Here is a 24,022-nt window from a genome sequence, read left to right on the forward strand (position 1 = left end):
CATCCACTCAGATGCCATCATAGCTCCATGGTGGCACCCACTTCTATGTTTGCCTGCCACAGAGCTGTGGGGCAGCCAAACACTCATGCCTTTGCTCTTTCTGCTGGCATGGGTGCCCCTTATGCCGGCAGAGGGGGCAACATGTTGGTGTAGTCCTCTGTTGCTCCCAAAGCCAATTTGGCAAAAAAAAACCCACCCCAATTTCTACTGGGCTGCCTATCTCTCCCTACCCCCACACTATGAATAATTTATTTATTCGTTTGTTAAAAATATTTATACCTCCCTTTTTGTAAGCCACCACATTTAAGGTGGCTTACAAAATATGATATAATACAATAACAATAAAACTAATAACCAATTCTGGTGGTGGAAAATGCCATCAAATTGTAGCTGATCTATGGAGACTCAATAGAGTTTTCAAGGAAAGAGACAGAAGTGGTTGCCATTACTTATCTCTGCATAGCAACCCAGGACTTCCTTGGTGGTCTCTCATCCAAGCAATAACTCTGATGAGATCAGGCTAGCCTAGGCTATTCATCTCTTCACCCCCCGCCCGCTTAAGGAAGGATAGGGCACCCCCAGCCCACTTTAAGGAAGCATTTATTACTGCTTGGCCATCCAAGTCAGACATTTCTGCAAGCATGAAAATCCATAGTATAGGTAGGCATGATGTCACCTAGACATACAAATAGGAAAAAATGAGTGAAAAGATGATTTGAAAATTATTATGCTTGTGCCAAATGAATTAAACTGAAAAGCAAGACAAGAAGAGAGGATGAGAAATGGTTTTGTAAACAAATTATGTTATAGTCCACCTTTCTCATTAAAACTCAAGGTGGATTATATAGTGTAAGTCAAATATGATCAACAGGATGAAACATCCAGTGAACAGCACAATTGGATTTTGACTGCAGAAATCTGAAAACAAACCGAAATCTTTAACAGAGCTGAAACAAAACATAAGCTTTTAAACATAATACTTTAAATGGTGTAGAAACTACCTAGTCTGCAGTATGCTTACATTGATAGGAAGCAATATAGTAGCGTAGGCCACAGTCTCTCACCTTTACCAGTGCAACCTTCTGAACCATTGCATTATAGTACAGTCCTATTTACCTGTGCTAAAAACCCTCTTGAATATTTCCATATTGCATAGTTTGTTGGAAAGCCAAGCAGGTCATTCCATAAAGCGAGGGATACAACAAAGGCACAAGAATGGGCTGAGATTGCACATCAAAGAACCAACGATACAATGGAATGTGTGTGGAAAAAGAATAGCCGATCACTGGTAGATTTGTGCAGCAAGGACCATAATGAGATTTCAAGGAGGACTTTAGCTTCTAGTGGACAAGAAACAGTCTAGAATATCAACTGATAAGCTCTTGTAATGCACTAGTACATCTAAATTCTGACCTAAGTAAAGAAATAGAATAGTACTGCTTCCATGATTGGACTGCAGTTCCTAATTGGAAGATCACATCAGCAGTGCTTAATATTTTTTTTAGGGGAGTACCCTCAGGGCTGGAACACCACTGAAGAAATCCACATCATACACTCTTCCATATAGTCTTCCCATTACAGGCATAGTTTGGAGTGGTTTGGGAACAGCTGCAAAAAGTATGGCAATATATTAAGCAAATATTAAGGTAGCATATCAAAACCAAGACTTTTCTTACCATACATGCCTTCTGTAAGTGTAACAGAACATTTTAGACCTTTGCCAATCAAGAAACAATCACTGTTCCAGATCTTTATATTCTTTGTGCTAGACAATTTGATAAAAAAGAAAAAGAAAATTGAAGAAACTGCTTTATGCCTCTTGTGGGAACAAAAATCCACATTATTCAATGATCTATTTAAAGGTACTGAGGGAAAAAAAGGCACTATGCTTCTTAATGTACTTGAAGTCAGATAATTAAATTACTTCATTCTCCACCCTTTCAGCATGCCTCAAGCAGCAACTCAATTGCATTTCTATTTTTCACAACAAGGTTAGCAATTTAGTTAATTGGAAGTGCAACAGGAGATTAATTGTACCTCTTAGCTTCAAGGAAATCCTCCCTGCTTCTGGCAGAGTCAAAACCACATACAAGCTCAGAGAATTTTCAGACACTTAACAAAAATCCACATATTGTATTTCAATGAAGCTTTGCTCTTCTGAAACCTAACAGTGATCCAGAAAATGATATCAAAATAAGGACAAGTTGTGGCTAAAAATCCTTGACTAGGAATGAGCTGATACTACTGACAGCCTGATACTACTGTACCAATCCTGGTCAAAGGAAAGCATGTGATCTATACTTAAATAGAAATTGATAATGTTGCACTAAAAAGACAACCTAATCTCCAGCATACATCAAAATTTAAATTAAGAAACGAAATGTCTCTTGTTTTATACTCCCTTTCTTTTCTTTTCTCTGCTATGTTGATCAGCAACAAAAAATCACTTCATATTCTTTTAACAAACTTTCTAAATCAATACAGTAATTTCTCTTATCTGCAAAGGCCTTAACAATTTTGTGACAACACAGCAGCATAAATGCCATCCCAAACATACAAGATTGCCTGAATTGACAACACAATATATTTAATGGTAATGAACACCACTGTTGCATAGGGTGCATTTTAAAAAGCCAAGATTTTAAAATATCTGATAGCAACTGAGACAGCACTCTACTGGCAAGCCTTGTGTTGATAATGTAACACAAATGAGGCAGAAGAGAACAGGTGTGCTTGTGTTGCAGTAATGGGCCAACTCCTGGCAATGTCTTGCCTGCTGTGAAGATGATTGTCACTCTGTTTCCTGCTTCCCCAAAAGGTTTCTTGCTAGCTTTAATGATTTGTTGCATACCAGGAAAAAGATAATGCAGCACAAATTGTAGAATATCCTCAATCTGTGACAGAGATTGAAACCCTTCAGGTGGCTTGCTGGACAATAAATCTATAGCCTTGCAAACTCTTTGACCTTCTGGATACTTGTCACTGGCAGAGAGTCCTGTTTTGAAACCACTGAAAGAAAGACACAAACAAATGGGGTAGAAAGTAGTGTCAGGGTTAAGGAGGATGGTCTAGTCAACTGCAGCAAAAAAGTCTTCTTTTTAAAAAGTTATTTTCCATAAGGTGTCTTTGAAGCTGCAAAGACTCAATATGAAACCACAGCTGATGCTCATATCGAGTCTTCGTATCTTCAAAGATACCTCATAAAAAAGGAAAAGCAACCTGTGTGAGGAATCAACAGTGAAAACTAACCCTATTATTGTACTTTTCAAATGGAAATGTGTGCAGAAAACATCTGTGGGAACCTTCTGCAAATGGCGCCTGACACAGAGAAGCTTGAAACATTAGAAAACTCAAACTTTTCAAAAGACGATATGACTATTTGTAAGAGGCTAGATATTATATTAGAGAAGTTGGACAGCTTCCAAAAAGAGAACAAGAATAAACTAGAACTACTAGGAACAGATTCACAATCTTAAAAGGGACAATCAAAGTTACATAATCTGGAAGCTACAATGACTAACATCAAAGTAGATATAAGGTCACAAACCAAAAAGTGACTACAAAGGAGGGACAGTTGGAAACACATAAGACACAGCATGATGAACAATTAGAAAAACTTGCAATGATGGAATTTAAACAGAAGGAGACAACTTTGAGGATACAAGGACTCCAGGAAATACCAAAAGAAAACTTAATACAATGACTTTCTCCACTTTTATCTGAAATATGGAACATTCCATTTCATGAAGTACCTAAAGAAGTTGATCAGATCTATAGAATAAATTCCAGGTATGCTAAAGAACACAAAACACCCAGGGACATAGTGATGAAATGCTTGAGAAAAACTATGTCAAACATGATCTTGAGGAAACATTTAAAACAGAAAGTTACTTGGAAAACTCAGATCTCATCATACTTAAAGACATCCCAATATACTTCCAGGAGAAAAAGAAACTGTATCATTTCCTCACAGACTTTGTACCTGAAAACAAAATTTCTTACAGATGGCTGCTCCCTGAGTGAATCTCCCTTGTCTGGAATAACACTAGAATAAACCTACAGATGGTTGTGAAAGCACAGGACTTTTTATACAGTAACACAAAGCTTTCAAAGAACACAATAAACTAACCAAGCAAACAAATCACAAGACAACAAACTCACAACATGACTGATCCAAATCTCCATAAGATATTCTCAAAAACAAACACAAAGAACCTTTATTGGCATAACAACATTATATATACAGATCCACTTAACCAAGTAGAGGGAAGCTAAAATAAATGTACAGGTAGAAAAGGCTGATGTTCAGGATTTGCTCCTAAAGCGCTGTTTTATATACAAATCCAAAATTTTGGTGCAATATCAATGGACTCAATCACACTTCCAAACGGAAAAAAAAGTCTTCAAATATCTAAAGCAAGAAAAAGCAAACATAGTTTGCCTTCAGGAAACGCATATCAAACTTGACGAGGAACACTTATTACAATATGACTCTCTGGGACAGGTTTTCACAAATTGTAATAAAAGAAAAATAAGAGGAGTAGCTTTATACATAAAGTCTCCTTGAAACTGTGTCTAGAGCCCTTTCCACACACGCGCGGAAACAAGCCTCCATCGGCATGAATTGTGTCGGTGGAGGCTCAGAGGCCATTCACACGCTAGCATGCGATCGGCCCTGACTTCCCCCCCCCAGCCAGAGAGGCAGCTCTGCACAGAGACCTCCAGGGGTCAGAGGGCAGCCTGGGCAGGTCTCTGCAGCCCTCCAGAGCAACGCTGGAAGACAAGGTCAGTGGAGGCAATGGGGAAAGCGGCATCTTCCCAGCGGTGCGGTTCACACCACGCTGACGGAAAAATGCTATTTTGCAAAAACCTCGCTCAATGAGTGAGGTTTACAGCGGTGGCTTCACACCACTCCCGGGCAGCCAGAATGGCGCTGCTGTGATGCAGCAGTGCCTCCTGTGCGAACAGCAGCCCAGGGACAGCGTTTTTGCCATCCCTGGGTCGCTGTATTTCGCCTGTGCAGAAAGAGCTTAGTATTCAGAAACTCAGAAGCTAGGAGACTAGGAGTTGAAGTCCAGCACAATGGAGAAAAAAAATTATAGGTATTTATGCTCCTAACACCAACAGGAGACACTTTTTCCAGAATACAATGGATAAAATTTTAGATCTTAATTACAACTCATTCATTTTGTTAGGTGACTTTAATGGGGTCATCAACTCAAATCTAGACAAACAAACCCTATCTAAAACTTTAAAAGGATGCAAAAACAAGGTGAACATTACCAAAATCATTCAACACCATGACTGCATTACTGAAACTGATGGATGTCTGGAGAAACAAAAATAGAAATTTTAAGAATACACATTCTTTTCGGCTTGGCACTTATCTCATTCTTGAATTAACATGATTTGGGCTTCAGAAACCCTAATAATGAGGACTGATGATATTCAAATTAGACATAGAACACTTTCTGATCACAACCTGTTAATCTGGACCATGCGAATCAAACATAGAGCAAGGACCTGGAATCTCAAGGAATAGACACTAAAAGACAAATGATGCAGAGAATGCACAGAAAATTCCCTAAACTGCTACTGGACGTTCAACCAAGCCTCTTGGATTGATCTGGGATTCTATGAAGGCAGTTATTAGAGGCACAATAATGTCAGGAAGTCAGACTATATAAACAGAGATGGGATAATCAAATTAGATTAGAAGCAGAATTCAAAAAACTAGAGCAAGAACTAGAAAGGAATCCCCTAAGCACGAAACTACGACAACAGATACAAACAATAAAAAAGCTATTTGACTTCCAGAATACAGTACAAATGGCTAGCTAGATCAGCTGTATAAGATTTTGCCCATGGGAACAAATCAGGTAAATGGTTATCTGCAAAGATCAAACAATGCAAACAATCCAATGTAGTGACATGCTTAAAGGACAAAGGGGAGAACATAACTGATGATGATAAAATACTCTGCATTCTTGAGAATTATTATTCTACACTGTACAACAAAGAGAACAAAAATGTTTAAAAAAGAGCTCATTATATCATATTTAAAAGACAGTAATTTACCACAGATTAAAAAAACAGACTTGGATGTATTAAATAAAGAAATCTAATTAACTGAAGTAACACACATCATAAAGAATCTAAAACTGAACAAAGCCCCAGGCCTGAATAGACTCAGCTCTTCTTTTTACAAAACATTCATTCATATATTAGGTCCACACCTGATTGCTCTAACCATATAATGAAAGGTAATGACATCCCGCATTCCTGGAAGCAGGCAATTATCTCCTTGATCTCCATGAAAAAACTTGACTCTCCTGAAGTAGGAGACTTTTGGCTGATTTCTCTCCTGGACCAAGATTACAAAATATTTACATCTGTCCTTAACAACAGACTGAAGACAATCTTGGCTACACACATACATGAAGATCAAGTGGGATTCTTCCCTGACAAACAGGCCTGTAACAATATTAGAATTGTTATTAACATCCTTGAGATATTGAAATTTAAAAAGGATATCCCAATGGCACTGATTTCCTTTGATGCGAAGAAGAAATTTGACTGTGTCATTTGGGACTTTATGCTGCAGAATATTCAAAAAATTGGACTAAATGGTGAATTCTATACCACAATATGGAGCATTTACACTCATCAGACAGCTAACCTTAGAATAAATGGATCCTTGTCTCAAATATTTGAAATCCAAAAGGGCACCCTTATCACCATCCCTTTTTGTTCTAAGGAACGTAAGAGAGGACAGGAACATTACCAGCATAGAACTTGACAGTCAACATCTGAAACTTAAAGCATATGCGGATGACATCATCACATTTCTTAAGAAACCTATCGACAACATCACATACTTGCTGCAATCTATAAACAAATTCAGGGACTTGGGTGACTTTGCAATAAACAAGAGGAAAACTAAAATTCTCACTAGTAACTCCTATGGGTCAAAGACTGGGTGATGTTACAAATTCAGAATCTTCTGGATATCAAGGGTAATGATCTGCTTGAGGGTTGGTACCACTTCCTTTGGAAAAGTAACCCCACTAGGACTAAAAAAATGTCTAGCCATCCTCTCAGGAAAAGGACTAATAAAAATTTGGAACAAATATAGAAACTATCTATTTTAATAAGATTCCTTTATTGGTTTCCAGATTGGAGTCATCACGATAAGCATCTAATCAAAATATATAAACTTGCCCACAATACAAAGATATTCTAGCTAAAACAAATAATACCTACACACTTAAACCAAGATCAGAAATATTGATAAATGATTCTCACTGTCAATTGGACATTTACTATCATCTAGAAAACTATCTACAGAAAGACAAAAAAACGCTGGACATTTCTAGTAAGAGACACAACTTTGGATCTTATATATAAATCACCAAATAAGACGGAAATCAGGAAAATATACAACTTACTTTTAGCATTTAAGACAGAGTCAAATTTAGTGAAGGATAATATGATACTCTAGGCAAGGAATCTCAATAAAATTAAACAAATGGAGACCTGGGAAAAACTCTGGAGAGACAACATCAAATTGACACTTTCTACTGATATCAAAGAAAATAATGTGAAAATGTTTTACAGGTGGTATCTAACTCCTTCATGATTATCCAAAATGTGCCAATGCTGTTCGCCTCTCCGTTGGAAGTGTGCGGAAAGAGATGGCACCTTCTTCCACTGTTGGTGGACTTGTTCTAAAATTACACGATTTTGGGACACAATACACAACATCATAGAAATCATATTAAATTACAAGTCAGAGAAACAACCTGACATATATCTTCTATCGATCTGGGACTCTAATGATTCTATATTACAAAGACACAAAACACTCCTTTATTATTCACCGACAGCAGCAAGAGTAGTGATAGCCAGATATTGGAAGACATGAGAATTGCCATCATATGATGAATGGCTGTTAAATGTTCAAGATTACAGAACAGCGGACAAACTGACAACTCTAATACACAAAAAAATGCCTTGATCCTTTTTATAAAGTATGGGATCCTTTAATACAATACCTATACAATTCTGACCCTCAAATAGAATCTTATTGTTATCTGCATAGCTTACAATTATTATTAACCCATTTATTATTATTTATCTATGTATATGTGTCCGTGTGTGTGTGTGTATGTGTATAAAGATATTATTATGCATTTATACCTATATTTTCGCATTGTATTTATGTACTAGAATCTTAAACCACTTCTTCTGATGTAACTATAACTCGCAAATGTTAAGTACATCGTTTATAATTTATATGGCAGATCATATTCTGTTATTACTGGAACCACTTTAAGTCAGATTGTCTGCCAATTAATATGTATTCCTAAATGATAAAATGAAAATGATTCAATTGGAGAAAATGGTGGACACAAGCTGCATATGCTGAAAGTGAGAGCTGGGGGAGGGGAGCAGACAAAAGAACTGTTTTTCCCTAAAACACTTTTTTTCCATGCTATGTGGACAAAAAGTCAAAATGGTTCTTTTTAAAATGTCTGCAGTTCTCACTTTCAGTTTGTGCGGAATGTACAGAATGGGCCATCCTCCTCAATAGAAGATAAAAATCATTAGCAATAATTCTTTTCCTCTGTATACAAACTTAAAACATAGAATGGTTTTCAAGCATTGCAATGAAAGGTAATTTCTGAGTCTATAAAACTATTAGATGTTCGTTCCAGGATAAGAACTGATAAAATTATGCAAATCATTAGAATTGCTCTCAAAACAAACACATTGCAGAATATGCAATAACTTTTCTTGTAATGTCGCCAAATTCAGCAAAGGCAGTGGATCCTTATGTCCACAGGTCTATCCTACACCATCCATTTCAAAGGAAAATTTAACACATCAGTCATTAGCCCAAAATACAGTTTTATTACACATTGTTTTCCTTCTCTGTGACAGAGGGTGGGTGTGGAATGAAACATATTTGTTGTCTCAAGGTTTCATGGAAGGATATCTGCAATGAAACATTTGACTTCGGACTTTTTATAAGGGACATCAGGGAATTTAATGTAGGAAGCAAATGTTCTTTGAAACTAAAAGCTCATCCTCCGAAGCCTTTAATGGAAAATCAATAGTTTCCATTTACTACTTTGCTCCCAGGAGTTCACAAATTGCAAAATACAATTTGTTTACTACTGTCACTTGTATGTACTAGTTCCTCTGAAAAATACAGTGGAATTACTTGTAAGCTGCTCACGTGCAGATATCTTCAAAGGTTGACAAAGCTGGAATAATAAAACAGTGTAGGGTAAGAAATATAAACTTGGACTTTGGTGAGAGTTTTGGAAATTAGGAAGATACACTTGACTATAAGCTCACTGAATGACGTTTGGATAAATCTGTGTTAGAATTATGTACCTCATAGGGTTAAATACATCAGATTTTGTTTTGATATGAAACTGGACATTCTGATCAATGAGGAAAACTTTGCAGTGAGAATTAAACTTCTGAGGGCATATGAGTCTTGATGAAGAGGTAGTTTGTCCTTAAAATATATATACAGAAGATTAAAAGAGAAAATAACTGTTTTGTTCTGTCTTTTGCTTATCCCTTCATATCTTCCTTCTATGGTATCATTCTTTTTTTATTTTACCTTTTCCCCCTGCTTTCCTTTGGTCAAGAGAAGTCCTGTGGTGTGTGCCTTCAAACTGTCAGGGCAGTTGCACTGTTCACTTGTGAAGAGGGAAGGGGAAACTTAGGCTGTTTTTACACAGTCAAAATATCCCGGGGTGAGCACAGAAAATATCTCTGTGCAGCTGGGAATTCTGCGTGACTCCCGAAACTGCACATGCTCTGCTCTGGTGTCTTCCCACAATATTTACCTTAACCTGGGATTTTCAAAAATCACCAGTCCGGAGGTTTTTTAAAAAGAAATCCCGGTGTGACGCTGTTTGTGCCTGTGCCATGAAAAAACCTATCAGGAGTAGGACCAGTTTATTTTTCCTGCCCACTTGACTGATTTCCCCCACCTGATGTTCATTCAAGCTGCCACTCAAAAACAGCAGCCCATCAGAACAATCACTCAGGCCGTTTCCGCACGGCCAGGAGGCGCCCCCACGCCGACAGGAGATCTGCCGGCGTGGGGGCAGGAGCCTGCTCGCACGCAAGAGTGCGAGCAGGCAAAGGGGAGGCCGGTAGACGGCAGGCGGCTCCGCACGAAGCCGCCTCTGCGCCCTCCCCCGCCCCACTCACGGTGTCCTCCTCGTCGCCTGCGGGGCGTCGCAGCCCCGCCCACGCTGCCCTCCGACCCCTGGAGGTCGGAGGACAGTGTGGGTGGGGCTGCGATGCCCCCGCAGGCGACGAGGAGGACACCGTGAGTGGGGCGGAGACGGGAGACAGCGTCTTCCCAGCGGCGCAGTTCGCACCGCGCCGCAGGGAAGACGCTCCCTCCCCAACAACAACCCTTTAAAGGGTTGTTGTTTAGGGCGGCTTGACGCCGCCCTGGGGGGAGGGAAGAGGAGTCAGGTCACCGCTGCTGTGCGAACGGCGGCCTGGGGCGCCTTTTTTGGCGCCCCCAGGCCGTCATAAATGGGCCGTGCAGTCTATTTTCCTCAGTACAAGCTTTTTTAAAAATAAATTAGCAGACCTATTCACTAGTTTCCTCCCTCTGACAGCAAACTTTTAAACCACTAAAAACACAGATCAATTTCTTCCATTCCCACAGCACATACACAAAAACACCAATCAGGGGCAGACTAAGTGTATTGTTCTGCCCAGCTGGCTGATTTCCCTGCCTGATGTCCATTCAAGCTGCCACTCAAAAGCAACAGCCAATCAAAATGCAGGGCATGCTCAGAAATGCTTCCTAAGCAAATACATAAGTTTCAGTCGTGCGGAGCAAACTGGAGCATTACTAACTCTGGTCCTGGGCAGAAGCAGGAAACAGTGCGTACACAGAAACTGGGATAAAATAGCCCAGGTACATATGATCCTGGCTCAACCCTAGTGTAATTGTGCCATGCAAAAATAGCCACAGACCAGGGGCGTTCCTAGGCAAACTGGAGCCCGGGGACAAAACCTGAATTTGGTGCCCCCCCCCAGCGAATGGGCGGCCACCCTCCCCCACCATGAACAAACAATGATTTTTTGCACCAGCTCACAAAACACAAAACACAAAGGTTGCCTGGGATGGCCGAATGCTGTGGGCATCAGGATCACCTTCACCTTGGTGCCCACAGCATTTTCCTCTTCCACACACATTTTAGCAAATTTGGTTGGTTCCTTTCAGGAGACTCACACCAGCAGCCCTACAGGAAATGCCCCCACTCAGAGCAAGACCCCTACCACAGTGCCTCCCATTGAAACCTCTACCACAGAGCCATCTGGGCATAACAGAAAGCCCCATTGAAGTCTATGCTGGGAAAAGTAATTTTTCCCACCACAGAACTTGCTGAAGAGCCTAGCAGATTCTAGGGAATTTCTGAGTGTGTAAGCACTGGCTGCACATTTTTGAAGATAGAGGCACCAGACTTTCAAGGTGGTTCCAAGAGGTCTTGGGTAATAGCATCCAAGCTTTGTGAGCTTGGCTTCTGGAGTGGGGGGAGGGGGGTCGAGTTGAGAGAGTTCTGAGAGAACTCAGCCCGCAGGCTTTCATGCGCAGGAGCAGGGAAACAAAATAAGCCTTTTGGGGGCCCATAAAATTGAACCTCCAGAAGCAAAGGTCTCCAAACCTGGATGCTATTACCAGGAGGGCTTCCTGGAGCCACCCTGAAAGTCTGGTGCCTCTATCTTCAAAAATGTTCAGACTGCCTACACACTCGGAAATTCCCCATTGGCTACAATGGAGCAAAGTCACTGCAAAACAAAGAATCTTGGGCAAATTTCTTGGGGTGCCTGTAAGGGGTATATTTTTAAAGCTAGTGACACCAAAATTTCAGGGTATCATCTGTTAACTATTCTTATGAAGCCACCCAAGTTTGGTGAAGTTAGGTTCAGGGGACCAAAGTTATGGTCCCTCAAATGTGTAGCCCCCATCTCCTGTTAGCTCTCATTGAAAACAATGGGGATGGGGCACCCCCTTTGGGGGTCCATAACTTTGCTCCCCCTGAACCAAACATCACCAAACTTGGGTGATATCATCAGGACCGTTTCTGGATGGTCCTCTGAAATTTTGGTGTTGCTAGCCTTAAAAATGCACCCCCTGCAGGCCAAAACGTAAAAACCCCTAAAAATGTTAAAAACACACAAACGACCCTGAAATGGTGCCCCCCCCCACGTGACCAAATGGGGTTGCCCGGGGGCAGGTATGCCAGTGCCACAGACTATGGAAAAAGGCACAATAAAAGCAGCATTTCAAACTACTTTATATAATTGTGTCTGGCACATTTACCCTGGTGTTTCATTTCCTTTATTAAGCATGGAATTCTTAAAAACATAGTGAGCATTTGCTGTTGTCCGTGACCAATAAAAGCTCTTTATTTGGGAATTTGCATTTGTCATTCACATTTTATGCATTTGCTGTAAGAAACATCAGTGTTTCTGAAGAGTCAAATGGTTTTAATTTGTAGCATAAAGTGTTAAGTGGATGTAATTTGTCAAGGTTCTAGACTGTGTTCTCTTTGCCAAATCCAAACTATTTAAAATGACGCTAGCACAGAAGATATTAGATAGAACAAGAACCTAATTGGTTTCATAATGTACACCTTTTATCAACACCAAATCAAAGCATCAAAACATATTTTGGGGAACCCTTGGGTACTTATCAGAGATTCCTTAACAAGGGTATCAGGAAAAAATGAACAAGTTTCTCGGAAAGACAATTGGACCTCCATTACCAATTTTTTATGCAATGTTGAACTGCAGGGCTGTATTGAGTGTGTTGTAGTAATTCATGTAAGTCAACAGGCCTTAGCTGTAGACAACATGTTATATACAGTTTGTGATCCTAACAGGAGCTGGCAGCAGGTCTTCAGCTATGAGTTCAATTCACAGATACCTGATCAGGATTAGAACCATGGCATAGGGAGAAGAGAGGCTTCCTGACCCAGGGTGGTTATACAAGCAAACATTCCATGAAATTACATCTTCCCAAAGAAGCAAATAACTGGTCCAGTTTGTGAAAACAACAAAGGGGAGGCCCTCCTCCACCCAACCCCCAACCTCCCTCCTTACACACCACCTTCAGTTCTTTTAGAACTAAGTTCCATGAGAAACCTGTAGCTGCTGCTACATAGCTGCAAGTCTTTGTGGCAATCATGTGTTAAATATGTAGTCTGGACCTCAAAATGCTCTGAAATGCACAAGTTCCATGACAGATTCGCAACTCTCTTGGCAGTTAGTAATTGTAAAAAAATCTCAAAAGGGTAGCCCCCATCTCCTTAGCAAAGTTATGGACCCCCTTTGAGGGTCCATAACTTTGGGCCCCCTGAACTAAACTGCACCAAACTTGGGGGGTCCCATCAGGACTGTTTCCAGATGATACCCTGAAAGTTTGGTGCTGATACATTCAAAAATGCGCCCCCTGCAGGAACATCCCAGAAATTTGCCCAAGAATCTTTGTTCTGCATTGAGTTTTCTGTATTGCTGTCAATGGGGGTTGCAGGCTGGGGGAGGGGGGAAACATTTCTGAAGGCACAGTCTCAAAACTTTCTGGGTCTCATCAGGAGACTGCCCTGATGATACCCCCCAGGTTTGGTGCAGTTTGGTTCAGGGGGGCCAAAGTTATGGACCCTCAAATCTGTAGCCCCCATCTCCTATTAGCTCCCATTGGAAACAATGGGGGATGGGGCACCCCCTTTGGGAGTCCATAAATTTGGACTACTTGAACCAAACCTCATCAAACCTGGGGAGTAGCATAAGGACAGTCTCCTGATGATATGCTGAAATTTTGGTGCTGATATATCTAAAAATGCACCCCCTGCAGGCACCAATGTCCTGGTGCAAAAAAATTTGGTCGTGGTGGAGTGGCCGCACGGGGGGGGGGGGCATCCAACTCAGGTTTTGCCCAGGGCTACAGTTTGCCTCGTTATGCCCCTGATCAGAACCAATGTTTATGCCTTGTGTCTAACACATCTCTTGCAGCTCAGCAGAACTGATCACTTCTTTTTTTATGTGAAATGTTTCACATCAGTTTTGATGGGCTAAAAAGCTAAGCTGGTATCATTAGCTGAGATTGACATCAACCTTTTGACAACTGCTGGCAATTACTGCCTATGGTAACACTTGATCATCATCAAATTAGGAAGCTGACAAGGCCTTTCATGTCACCTTTTAAGTAGTTATTTATCAACTGCTGGAAGCTGATGCTAGGAGAGGAAGGGAAAATCAAGGTAGGACAGAAAGAAGGACATGAAACCTTTGGTTCTACACTTCCTAAAGGCACAGGTCCTGCCATTATGGAACCACACACCGTAGAGTAGGAAAACCAGTGCAGATGTTACTGTCATTTTCTCCAGCAAAGTCAGAACAACATACATGTTCTCCCCTCCTCCATTTAGACCTCACAAAAGCTCTGTGAGGTAAGTTGGACTGAGGAGACATGACTGGCCTAATGTCACTCTCTGACTTTAATGGCTGTGTGCAGACTGGTCTTAATCCAATATTCTAACAACTATACCACACTGGCTCAAAAGAAGGAATGTGATGAATACATAGAAAATATCTCTGTTATGAGATGAATACCTTAGACCAATCATGGAAAGGGAATATGACACAGAAAAAAACTACTTGACAGCTCTCCAGACTTTGAGGTTTTTTTGTTTTAATTGTTTGTGTATAGTAATGGCTTTTAAAAGATTATTCAGTACAAAAGCAGTCTGAGTTCATTTTGGAACACTGGTTTTCAAACTAACAAATGTGTTTTTGGATCATTTAGGCAATATTCTTTTCTAAGAGTATCTATAAAATGTAAAAGAAACTCACTGGAGAATACAGAGTTTTATTTCAGAAGAAAAAAAGCAATACAGATCAAAGAATGGATGAGTTTGGCATCTGACATTGTGTGAATATACCACTGAAGATAATATAGGAGTGTGATCTTCTGAAAATAAACATTCCATTAAAGCCACGAGTCCTTCCACAATGAGATATGGTTGAGAAGGATGGAAGGGAGAGTCTCTGCCCTTAGTATGAATGAACCCAAATTGAACATTATAATTGCAGACTAATAGAAGTTAAGCAGAGAAATTACTTTAGTATCACAATATTGAGACAAATGTTAAAATTGATGACTTTTGATCTAGACTTCAATATTAATGGGTTGATGTTTCTTTGTATGCAATAAGGATGGTGGTTGAATCTCTAATTACCCAAATAACTTGTTTTAATTTGGGCTTGGGTTGTTCTCAGTACTCCAATTTGAATCTTAATGCTTCCATCCCTGCCTAACTCCCCACTCTATATAGGATATTCCCACACAATCTTAAGCCCAAATAAACTGGAGAGACTCTCAAAGTAAATGCACCAGGCTAGTGAACATAAACCTTGTGGGGAAAGTTTCTGCATGTGAATCAGCTTTATAATGACCTTGTTGTGAGCATGAGTGTCCTATTCATAACCTGTGTGTACATAAGCATGGTCCCTGTTCCCACCATTATGGGTTGACAACACATACCTATTGGGCAGAAACAGAGGAAGGAGACATCTGTATGCATATTATAACCTGCCAACATTTTGTTCCCACTTGCTAGAAAATGATTAACATGGTGGCCCCTTGCCAGTTCTAATAACATCTCTGGCAGAAATTATTCCAGGCTAGAGTTGCCACTGACATTTTAATGCTCTGACATTGGAGGTAAAACTATATATTCATCCTTAAGTGAAGCTCTGTAGCAATTTTAGAAGGGTGATAGAAATTTCAGTATGATTTACTGGGATTCTGTCTGCATGTTCTCTATGGTTGATTCTGCACAGCAAATGTATAATGGGTTGCAATTGTAAAAGAACCCATTTTCCTTTTCCCCATTCACATGCATGCTGTGCAGGCAGTGGGTTGCTTGCATGCCTTCACATGAAAACATTTCTATTTTTTTTTAATTTCCTGCAGCACATGTGTACTAAGCAGATATGCAGAAATGAACCTCCTCAATCCGATTGGTTACACCTGTATAGCTGTGCATATGCAACATGCAAAAAAAAAAATTAAAAAGAGAGAAAAAGGGCCCTCCCTGAAATGGCAGAGCAGTGGGAGGTGGATTCTCCTGGACTATGGATGGCACAGGGGAAGGGAAATAAAGCGTCTCCTGCCTGGGTTTTTCCTGGGAGAAGCTCCAACCTGGGATTTTGCAAAAGGATCACTGGTTTAGTGATTTTCTAAAATCCTGGGTTGAGGAAAATAAAACGGGGCAGACTCATTTTGGGGACAGGATCTGTATGAAATGCCTCCTTCCTACAATGGTTTATATGGCATCCTACACCCGTTATATTTGCCCTGTGCAGAATCCACCTATATCTTTTTTGAAAATGCCATTCAAATAGACAGAGAAACCCACATACACTAGTGGCTCTACAGGGGAAAAAATCGAACACCTCTTCCACAGGTAAAGAGTAACTTAAACCACCCTAGGCTTGTTTTAAAATAACGTCTGCTGTTTATTCTCTTGCCTTGAAAAGAGAGGGTGAGGGTAAATGGCATTTTTGCTGTTGGTTTCTTCATTAATGTAGGTGGTCTCATTTATTATAAGATGAAGGATTTCTTTAATTGAATGTGAAGTCACTCGCAATTTCTTTTAATCTTGCTTGAATTTTTATAGACAATGTGTGTGTGTGTTAAGTGATGTCAAGTTGCTTCTGACACATGGTGACTATCCATCTCATGTTGCATCTTCCTCTTTTCCTGCTGTCTTCAACCTTTTCCTAGCATTATTGTCATTTCTAGTGACTCTTACCTTCTCATTATGTAACCAAAGTACAACAGACATTGTAGCTTCTAGGGACAGTTTGGGCATGATTTGATTTAGAACCCACATATTTGTTTTTTGGCATTCCACAATATCTGTAACACTCTATTCCAACACCAGCATTTTAATGGAATCTACTATCTTCCAGGCAGCTTTCTTAATTGTCCAGCTTTCACACCCATTTCTGTGACTTAGAATAGCTCTATTGATATCCCATCTGCTCCTGCTGACTTGTGTCTCTTAGTTGCTCTCAATGCAACTTTCTAAAACTGTAGCTGCTTCTTCAGAGGTTTCTTGTTGGCAGGAATTTGTCATCCTTTCATCTCTTTTGTATAGTTCTCCAGGGTCTTGTTCTCACCTTTTCTTTATTTTGTCCTGTTCAGTTAATGTATTTCCTTAGTGATCTTACAACATGCCTAACTGTGCTTTAAATTTATCTTTAATTTCTTGGATCTTATGAAACAGAACTCATGTTCTTCCTTTTTTTGCTGTTCTTTTCTATCTCTTTACACTGATTATTATAATAGTTCTCTAATTTTTGATATTAACAATTAATGGTCTGCATCACAGTCAGAGTCCGGTCTTGTTTTAGCAGAGAGAACAGAGCTTTTCCATATTATTCTGCCAATTATGTATCTATTTGATTTCTATACTAGTCATCTGGTAATTTCCATGAATACAATTATCTGTTTGGTTGCCTGAAACATGTGCTTGATTTTACAACATTATTTATTTATTTTTTTATTTATTGTTTACATTTAATATACCACCCATCCCCGAAGGTCTCTGGACAGTCTACAAAAACTCATAAACATAAGAACATAAGAACTAGCCTGCTGGATCAGACCAGACTCCATCTAGTCCAGCACTCTGCAACTCGCAGTGGCCCACCAGGTGCCTTTGGGAGCTCACATGCAGGTTGTGAAAGCAATGGCCTTCTGCTGCTGCTGCTCCTGAGCACCTGGTCTGCTAAGGCATTTGCAATCTGAGATCAAGGAGGATCAAGATTGGTAGCCATAGATCGACTTCTTCTCCATAAATCTGTCCAAGCCCTTTTTAAAGGTATCCAGGTTAGTGGCCATCACCACCTCCTGTGGCAGCATATTCCAAACACCAATCACACGTTGTGTGAAGAAGTGTTTCCTTTTATTAGTCCTAATTCTTCCCCCCAGCATTTTCAATGAATGCCCCCTGGTTCTAGTATTGCGAGAAAGAGAGAAAAATTTCTCTCTGTCAACATTTTCTACCCCATGCATAATTTTATAGACTTCAATCATATCCTCCCTCAGATGCCTCCTCTCCAAACTAAAGAGTCCCAAACGCTGCAGCCTCTCCTCATAAGGAAGGTGCTCTAATCCTTCAATCATCCTTGTTGCTCTTCTCTGCACTTTTTCTATCTCTTCAATATCCTTTTTGAGATGTGGCGACCAGAACTGAACACAGTACTCCAAGTGCGGTCGCACCACTGCTTTATATAAGGGCATGACAATCTTTGCAGTTTTATTATCAATTCCTTTCCTAATCATCCCCAGCATAGAGTTTGCCTTTTTCACAGCTGCCATAAAACAACATAAAACATTAAAACTGTTAAAAATACATAAAGCTAAAACTATCCATAGATAGCAAAAGCAGCCTAATTCCTGAGAGCAGTTTAAAAGCTTACATTCCACCCTCACCACAGGGAAGGCACTCACTTTAGTAGCTGCCCCCCCCCCCAAGGCCAAGTGGAATAATTCTGTTTTGCAGACCCTGTGGAACTTTTCAAGGTCCCACAGGGACCAGATGGTTGGAGGCAGAGTGTTCCACAATGGTGGGGCCAAGTCACTGAGGGCCCTGGCCCAGGTGGATGCCAGCTGCACCATAGAGGGACCAGGGACTACCAGTAAGTTGGCCTCTGCCGAACAGAGAGGCCGATTTGGGACATAAGGGGACAGACGGTCCTTGAGGTATGGAGGCCCCAGGCCGTGGAGTGCCTTAAAGGTAAGCACCAGCATCTTACAGGTGATTTGGTATTCAATTGGAAGCCCGTGCAGGCAGGTGCAGAACAGGGGAGATATGGACCTGAATATAACCCACCATGAGAAGCCATGCCGCATATGTGTTACTCTCCTGCTTCATTGTTTGCTCTTAGATCAAATCTTCCAACAATTTGTTCTGCTTGGTTTTCTACTATTGTGTCCTAGTCACCTATAATTATCAGTGTATCTTGTTTAGGTGTGTGATCAATTTCTTCCTGGACACTTGCAATATAGTAGTGCTTTTTTAAACTTAATCTTATTGATGTATTTATTTCTTCGCTTCATTTCACCATTTCTCCCCATTGGAGTCTAAAAGTGTCTTACCATGTTTTCTGTTTATCTTCCTAATAACAATGTGAGTTAGGATTAGGCAGTCATTTTACTGCAAGAATTTTCTTGCTTTAAAAAGTGATGCAGGGTCCCAATCCTGGTCAGGACTACAACATGTGAGGAAGGACAGGCTCTTCTCTCCCCACCAAATGGCAGGAGTCACCATCTGCTCATGCTACCATCTCAAGCAAGACCCATAGCATTTTTAAAGCAAGAAAATTCCTGCAGTAAAATGCCTCTGGTAACTCCAGGTTGCCCCCAGTGATGTCATGTTATCTAGTTGTGCTCTCAGTGTATGTTACTGGTCCAAGGTCAACCAGTAAGCTACCTTGGCAGAGTGAAGATTTCAGCCTGGGTCTCCCATATCCTTGTCCAACACTCTAACCACTATACAACACTGGCTATCCTATTGCTGACTAGCTCAAACTACAGTAATGCATAATTATTCCTGATCTTTGTGTATTGTTCCGTGTTGATTTTTTAAAAAAATTCCACCTGAAATTTGGACTCCACAAACAGAAGGAGCAGCACAGCCCACTGTCTGCACAAAAATAATTAACTTTGAAGTAGGTATTTGGTTATACTTGCCTGAATCATTCTGGACCCTGTTTTATGGAAGAATGTTTGGTTTCCAGTTTGTAGGGATGTTAAGGAGTTTCCCATATCTTTTAAAAGAGATAATCAAGCTAAAACCATTTTAATAACACTAGAAGATAAAATTCTGCTGAAACCTTTGGAGTTTATCTAGTAAGTAAGAGAAACCTCATCTGATATTTCTCATGAAAGTTTCACTCATCTCAACAGTTAGTTAAGTTTACAACTTTCCGCAGCCAGGATCTTTCTCCTGTTGAAACTTGCTATTCTCAGGGATTAACCCATGTCAGATAAGGACTGGTTATCTTCAGTTATACTTACAAAATAATGATTGCACATACATGACTTGCTATACAAATTTCAAAAAATTAAAAAATTAAATATCATATGTATTGTCGATTATTAAATATCATATGTACTGTCGAAAATTAAATATCATAAATCATTATTTTAAGTTAAAGCTTTTTTACTGTATGGGTAAAAACAATAAAATAGAAACTTAAAATATTTTTAGTTAGACTGTACACTGGAGAACAATAGATCATCCATATAAAAGGTTTTTATGAAACCAAAAATTCATAGCATTAATCAGAGATATCTGTTACAGAGCAACATATGAATGACAGAAAATTTTACAGCGGGGGGGGGGGGGTTCTTCAGCTTTGTGATAAATCATCACATAAAAGTAGCCATGTAGCTTTTGGTGATCTAAATTCTGGCCAGGCTACAATTCATAAAATGCAGCTCAAAAATTTTCAGACCTACTCATCCAGTTATTTGAACCAAAGTAAAATGTGCTATGAACCAATCTGGCTGTTGTACATCTGGAATAAAGTTTATCTATATCTATAAACGCGAAATACCACTGACTCACTGACTCACCAAAAGACTGACTCACTGACTGACTCACTCAAAAACCACCGAACCTACAATGTTGAAATTTGGCAGACTGGTTCATTATGTGGTTTAGGTGCTCACTAAGAAAGGATTTTTCAAAATATTCCGTTTTGTAATAACATCTAGGCTTGGTGTAATAGCATCTAGGCTTGGTGAACTTTGCTTCTGGACATTCAATTTTATGGGCCCGCAAAAGGCTTATTTTGTTTCCCTACTCATACACATGAAGCCTGCTGGCTGAGTTCTCTCAGAACTCTCTCAACCTCCCCCCACACACACACACACACACCCAGGAGCAACAATGGAGCCACTGCAGAGCACAGAATCTGCCAGGCTGTTCAGCAAAAGTTAAATTAATTAACTTTTCCCACCATAGACTTCAATGGGGCTTGATATTATTAGGCCCAGCTGGCTCTGTGCTGGAAATTTTGGGAGGGGCTCTGGAGGGGTGTTACTCTGGGTAGGGGCACCTAATTTCCCACAGGGCTGCTCATGAGTCATGACTCTCCTCAAAGCAACCAGCCAATTTTGCTGAAGTTTGGATGGCTGGGCACTCGTTCTGTGGGCATCAGCTTCACATTCTGAGTGCCCCATAGCATGCTCCCAAGTGAGTGCCCCCATAGCATGCTCCCAAGCAAACTTTAGCAAAATTTGTCTGGTTCCTTTCAGGAGACTCACACCAGCAACCCTGCAGGAAATAAATGCCCCTTATGGCCAATTATGTGAATAAAAGTCAAGAACAGGCATTGATTGAGGTGAAGAACAGACATTTGCTGCGGACCCAGAAAACCAAACAAGAATACAGAAAAATGTGATTAAAATGAGAACCAAAAGCTGGCACAACAAAGCTCTACATGGCCAATTTCTGGAGAAGATCAAAGACAAGGTGTACAACGAAAAGACCTGGATGTGGTTAACAACTGGAAGTCTAAAAAAGAAAACTGAATCCCTAATTTTAGCCGCTCAAGAGCAAGCCATTAAAACAAATTTGATCCAGGCCAGAATTGAAAAATCCTCGGATGATGCAAAGTGCAGATTTTGCCAAGAAGCTGATGAAACTGTAGTTATCATGTCCTCAGCTGCTGCAAAATGGTTGCCTAGACTGAGTACAAACAGAGGCACAACTCAATGACCAAGGTGATCCACTGGAATATATGCAAGAAGGACAACATATGATCAGCTAAAAACTGGTAGGGACATTGTCCAGAGAAAGTAACAGAAAATGAGAAGATAAAGTTCCTGTGGGACTTTCAAATCTAAACATACAAAATATTGAAACATAATACAGCAGACATCACTGTGATCGAGGACAAGAAAGTGACCATCATCAACATAGCAGTACCCGGTGACAGCAGGGTCATTGAAAAAGAACATGAGAATGTCACTAAATACCACAATTTGAAAATCGAGCTTCAGCGTCTATGGCACAAACCAGCTGAGGTTGTCCCAGTGGTAATTGGCACCCTGGGCGCCATCCCGAAAACACTAGGGTAGCACTTGAAACATCTTCAAAGTTAACATCTGTCAGATTCAGAAGGCAGCCCTATTGGGATTCGCATGAATACTGTCGATACATTACAACTTCCTATTTTTTCCCATCATAACTCATAAAGTTTATTGATAGTGCTCTAGGAATCGGATGGATGGATGGATGGATGGATGGATGGATGGATGGATGGATGGATGGATGGATGGATGGATGGATGGATGGATGGATGGATGGATGGATGGATGGATGGATGGATGGATGGATGGATGGATGGATGGATGGATGGATGGATGGATGGATGAGGAACGATGTGGATAATATGAAAGCCAGTTTCAGTTCTTCATCTAGAATGTAAGTCATGGTCCTTTTATTAGAGATCTGCAGAGGTTAAACCATTTTTATTACCACACCTGAAAAATAGCATGTGTTTTAAAATTAAGTTGTCCATTGTTAAATCTTACGACCTCATCTGGGGAGCGGGGAATCAACTTAGGGATGTTGTATGCTGGCATTAGGGGCATTGGAGAAGGCAAAGACGCCAGTGTCTGAGCACCTCACAGCTCAGCAGCAAAACCAGGAAATGGATGCCTCTGCAGAGCTATGCTGGCATTCAAATGGATGCCAATGCAGGGTGGGGGTGGACTGGGGAATTTCTGGGAATGGAACTGACTTTTGGCAGCTTTCACTCAGGCTTTCAAGCCCAGAATGCAATGACCAGGGTTTCAGACTTATGCCACCCCAAAGAGTGGCATAACTGTTGTACCCTATGGAGAGCTTTCAAGGTGGTTGGGTTTTTCTTTTCTTTTTTGCTGCGCTCCCACATCACCTGAAAGCCCTCTGAAGGTGGCATGGCAGCTGAGCCATCCTCAGCAGCCTCTGGTACAGACTGCCCAATTTAGATCATCATCATTTTATATGTGCGCTGTGTTATCAGGAAGCAGAAAAAAATAGTTTTTCAGTGAAATCAGTTTTCGTTTCATGGGTTTATAAATGTTTATAAGTGGTCTCTTATTCCTTTGCAGGCTACTGATTTACATGTATAAAATTCTGTATTCAAAATTCAAGCCCCCGCAGAAAGCTTAGAATCTGTCAAAACAATCCAAAGTGTTAGCTTAGCCTTTTACAGCATTTAAAACACAGCATTTAAAACATATTTTCTAAATGATAGGTCTTTTCCCTCCCCCTTATCTTTTGTTACCTACAGGATTTTGGAGAAGATGATTCTCTCTACATCACCAAGGTAACAACTATTCACATGGGCAATTACACGTGTCATGCCTATGGCTATGAAGAACTGTATCAGACCCACATTCTTCAGGTGAATGGTTAGTAAATGGCACACATGACAATCCAATGAAATGTTCCTGTGAGCAATGCTGAATGTTAATATTGTTCTCACAAAACAACAAACCTGTGGATGCTACAGCTTTTCATTGCTTACTTAAGAAAGAAAATACTCTGTTAACTTGTCCATTCAGAAATGTACAATAAAAGAGAAACTATATAAAAAAATCAAACCAATAGTTGTATCAAAAATACAGGAAATATAATTTCTGAATTTAAAAGACAGGTGCAATTTCCAATCCATGTTGGTAAGACTCATCTTCTTATCTGCAGTCTACATTAGAAGGGGCTTCTTTCTCCCACAGCATCATTCAACCCCACTTACTCAAACAATGGAAAGTTCCAAAGAAATTATTTTACAGGCCTAGTTCCATTGTAAACGGCAAAGGACTACATGGCCTGAAGTTACTGTACTCCTGACCGACCCGCATTCCCCGGGACAAGTAATGTTCCTAAAGCATTGTCAGCTA

General features: G+C 40.3%; 1 protein-coding gene across 3 annotated transcripts in view; it reads left to right on the top strand.

The window, feature by feature from the left end:
- FSTL4 (follistatin like 4) overlaps positions 1-24,022 on the top strand; it is a 556,321-nt gene that overhangs the window by 475,678 nt on the left and 56,621 nt on the right. For all 3 annotated transcript variants that reach the window (XM_048488274.1, XM_048488276.1, XM_048488275.1), the window contains exon 8: positions 23,413-23,533. In XM_048488274.1, coding sequence (XP_048344231.1) covers positions 23,413-23,533 — 121 coding nt within the window. The remainder of the gene's footprint in view (positions 1-23,412; positions 23,534-24,022) is intronic.

This window comes from Sphaerodactylus townsendi, linkage group LG03, assembly GCF_021028975.2.
Source record: "Sphaerodactylus townsendi isolate TG3544 linkage group LG03, MPM_Stown_v2.3, whole genome shotgun sequence".
In the NCBI taxonomy this organism is placed as follows: Eukaryota; Metazoa; Chordata; class Lepidosauria; order Squamata; family Sphaerodactylidae; genus Sphaerodactylus; species Sphaerodactylus townsendi.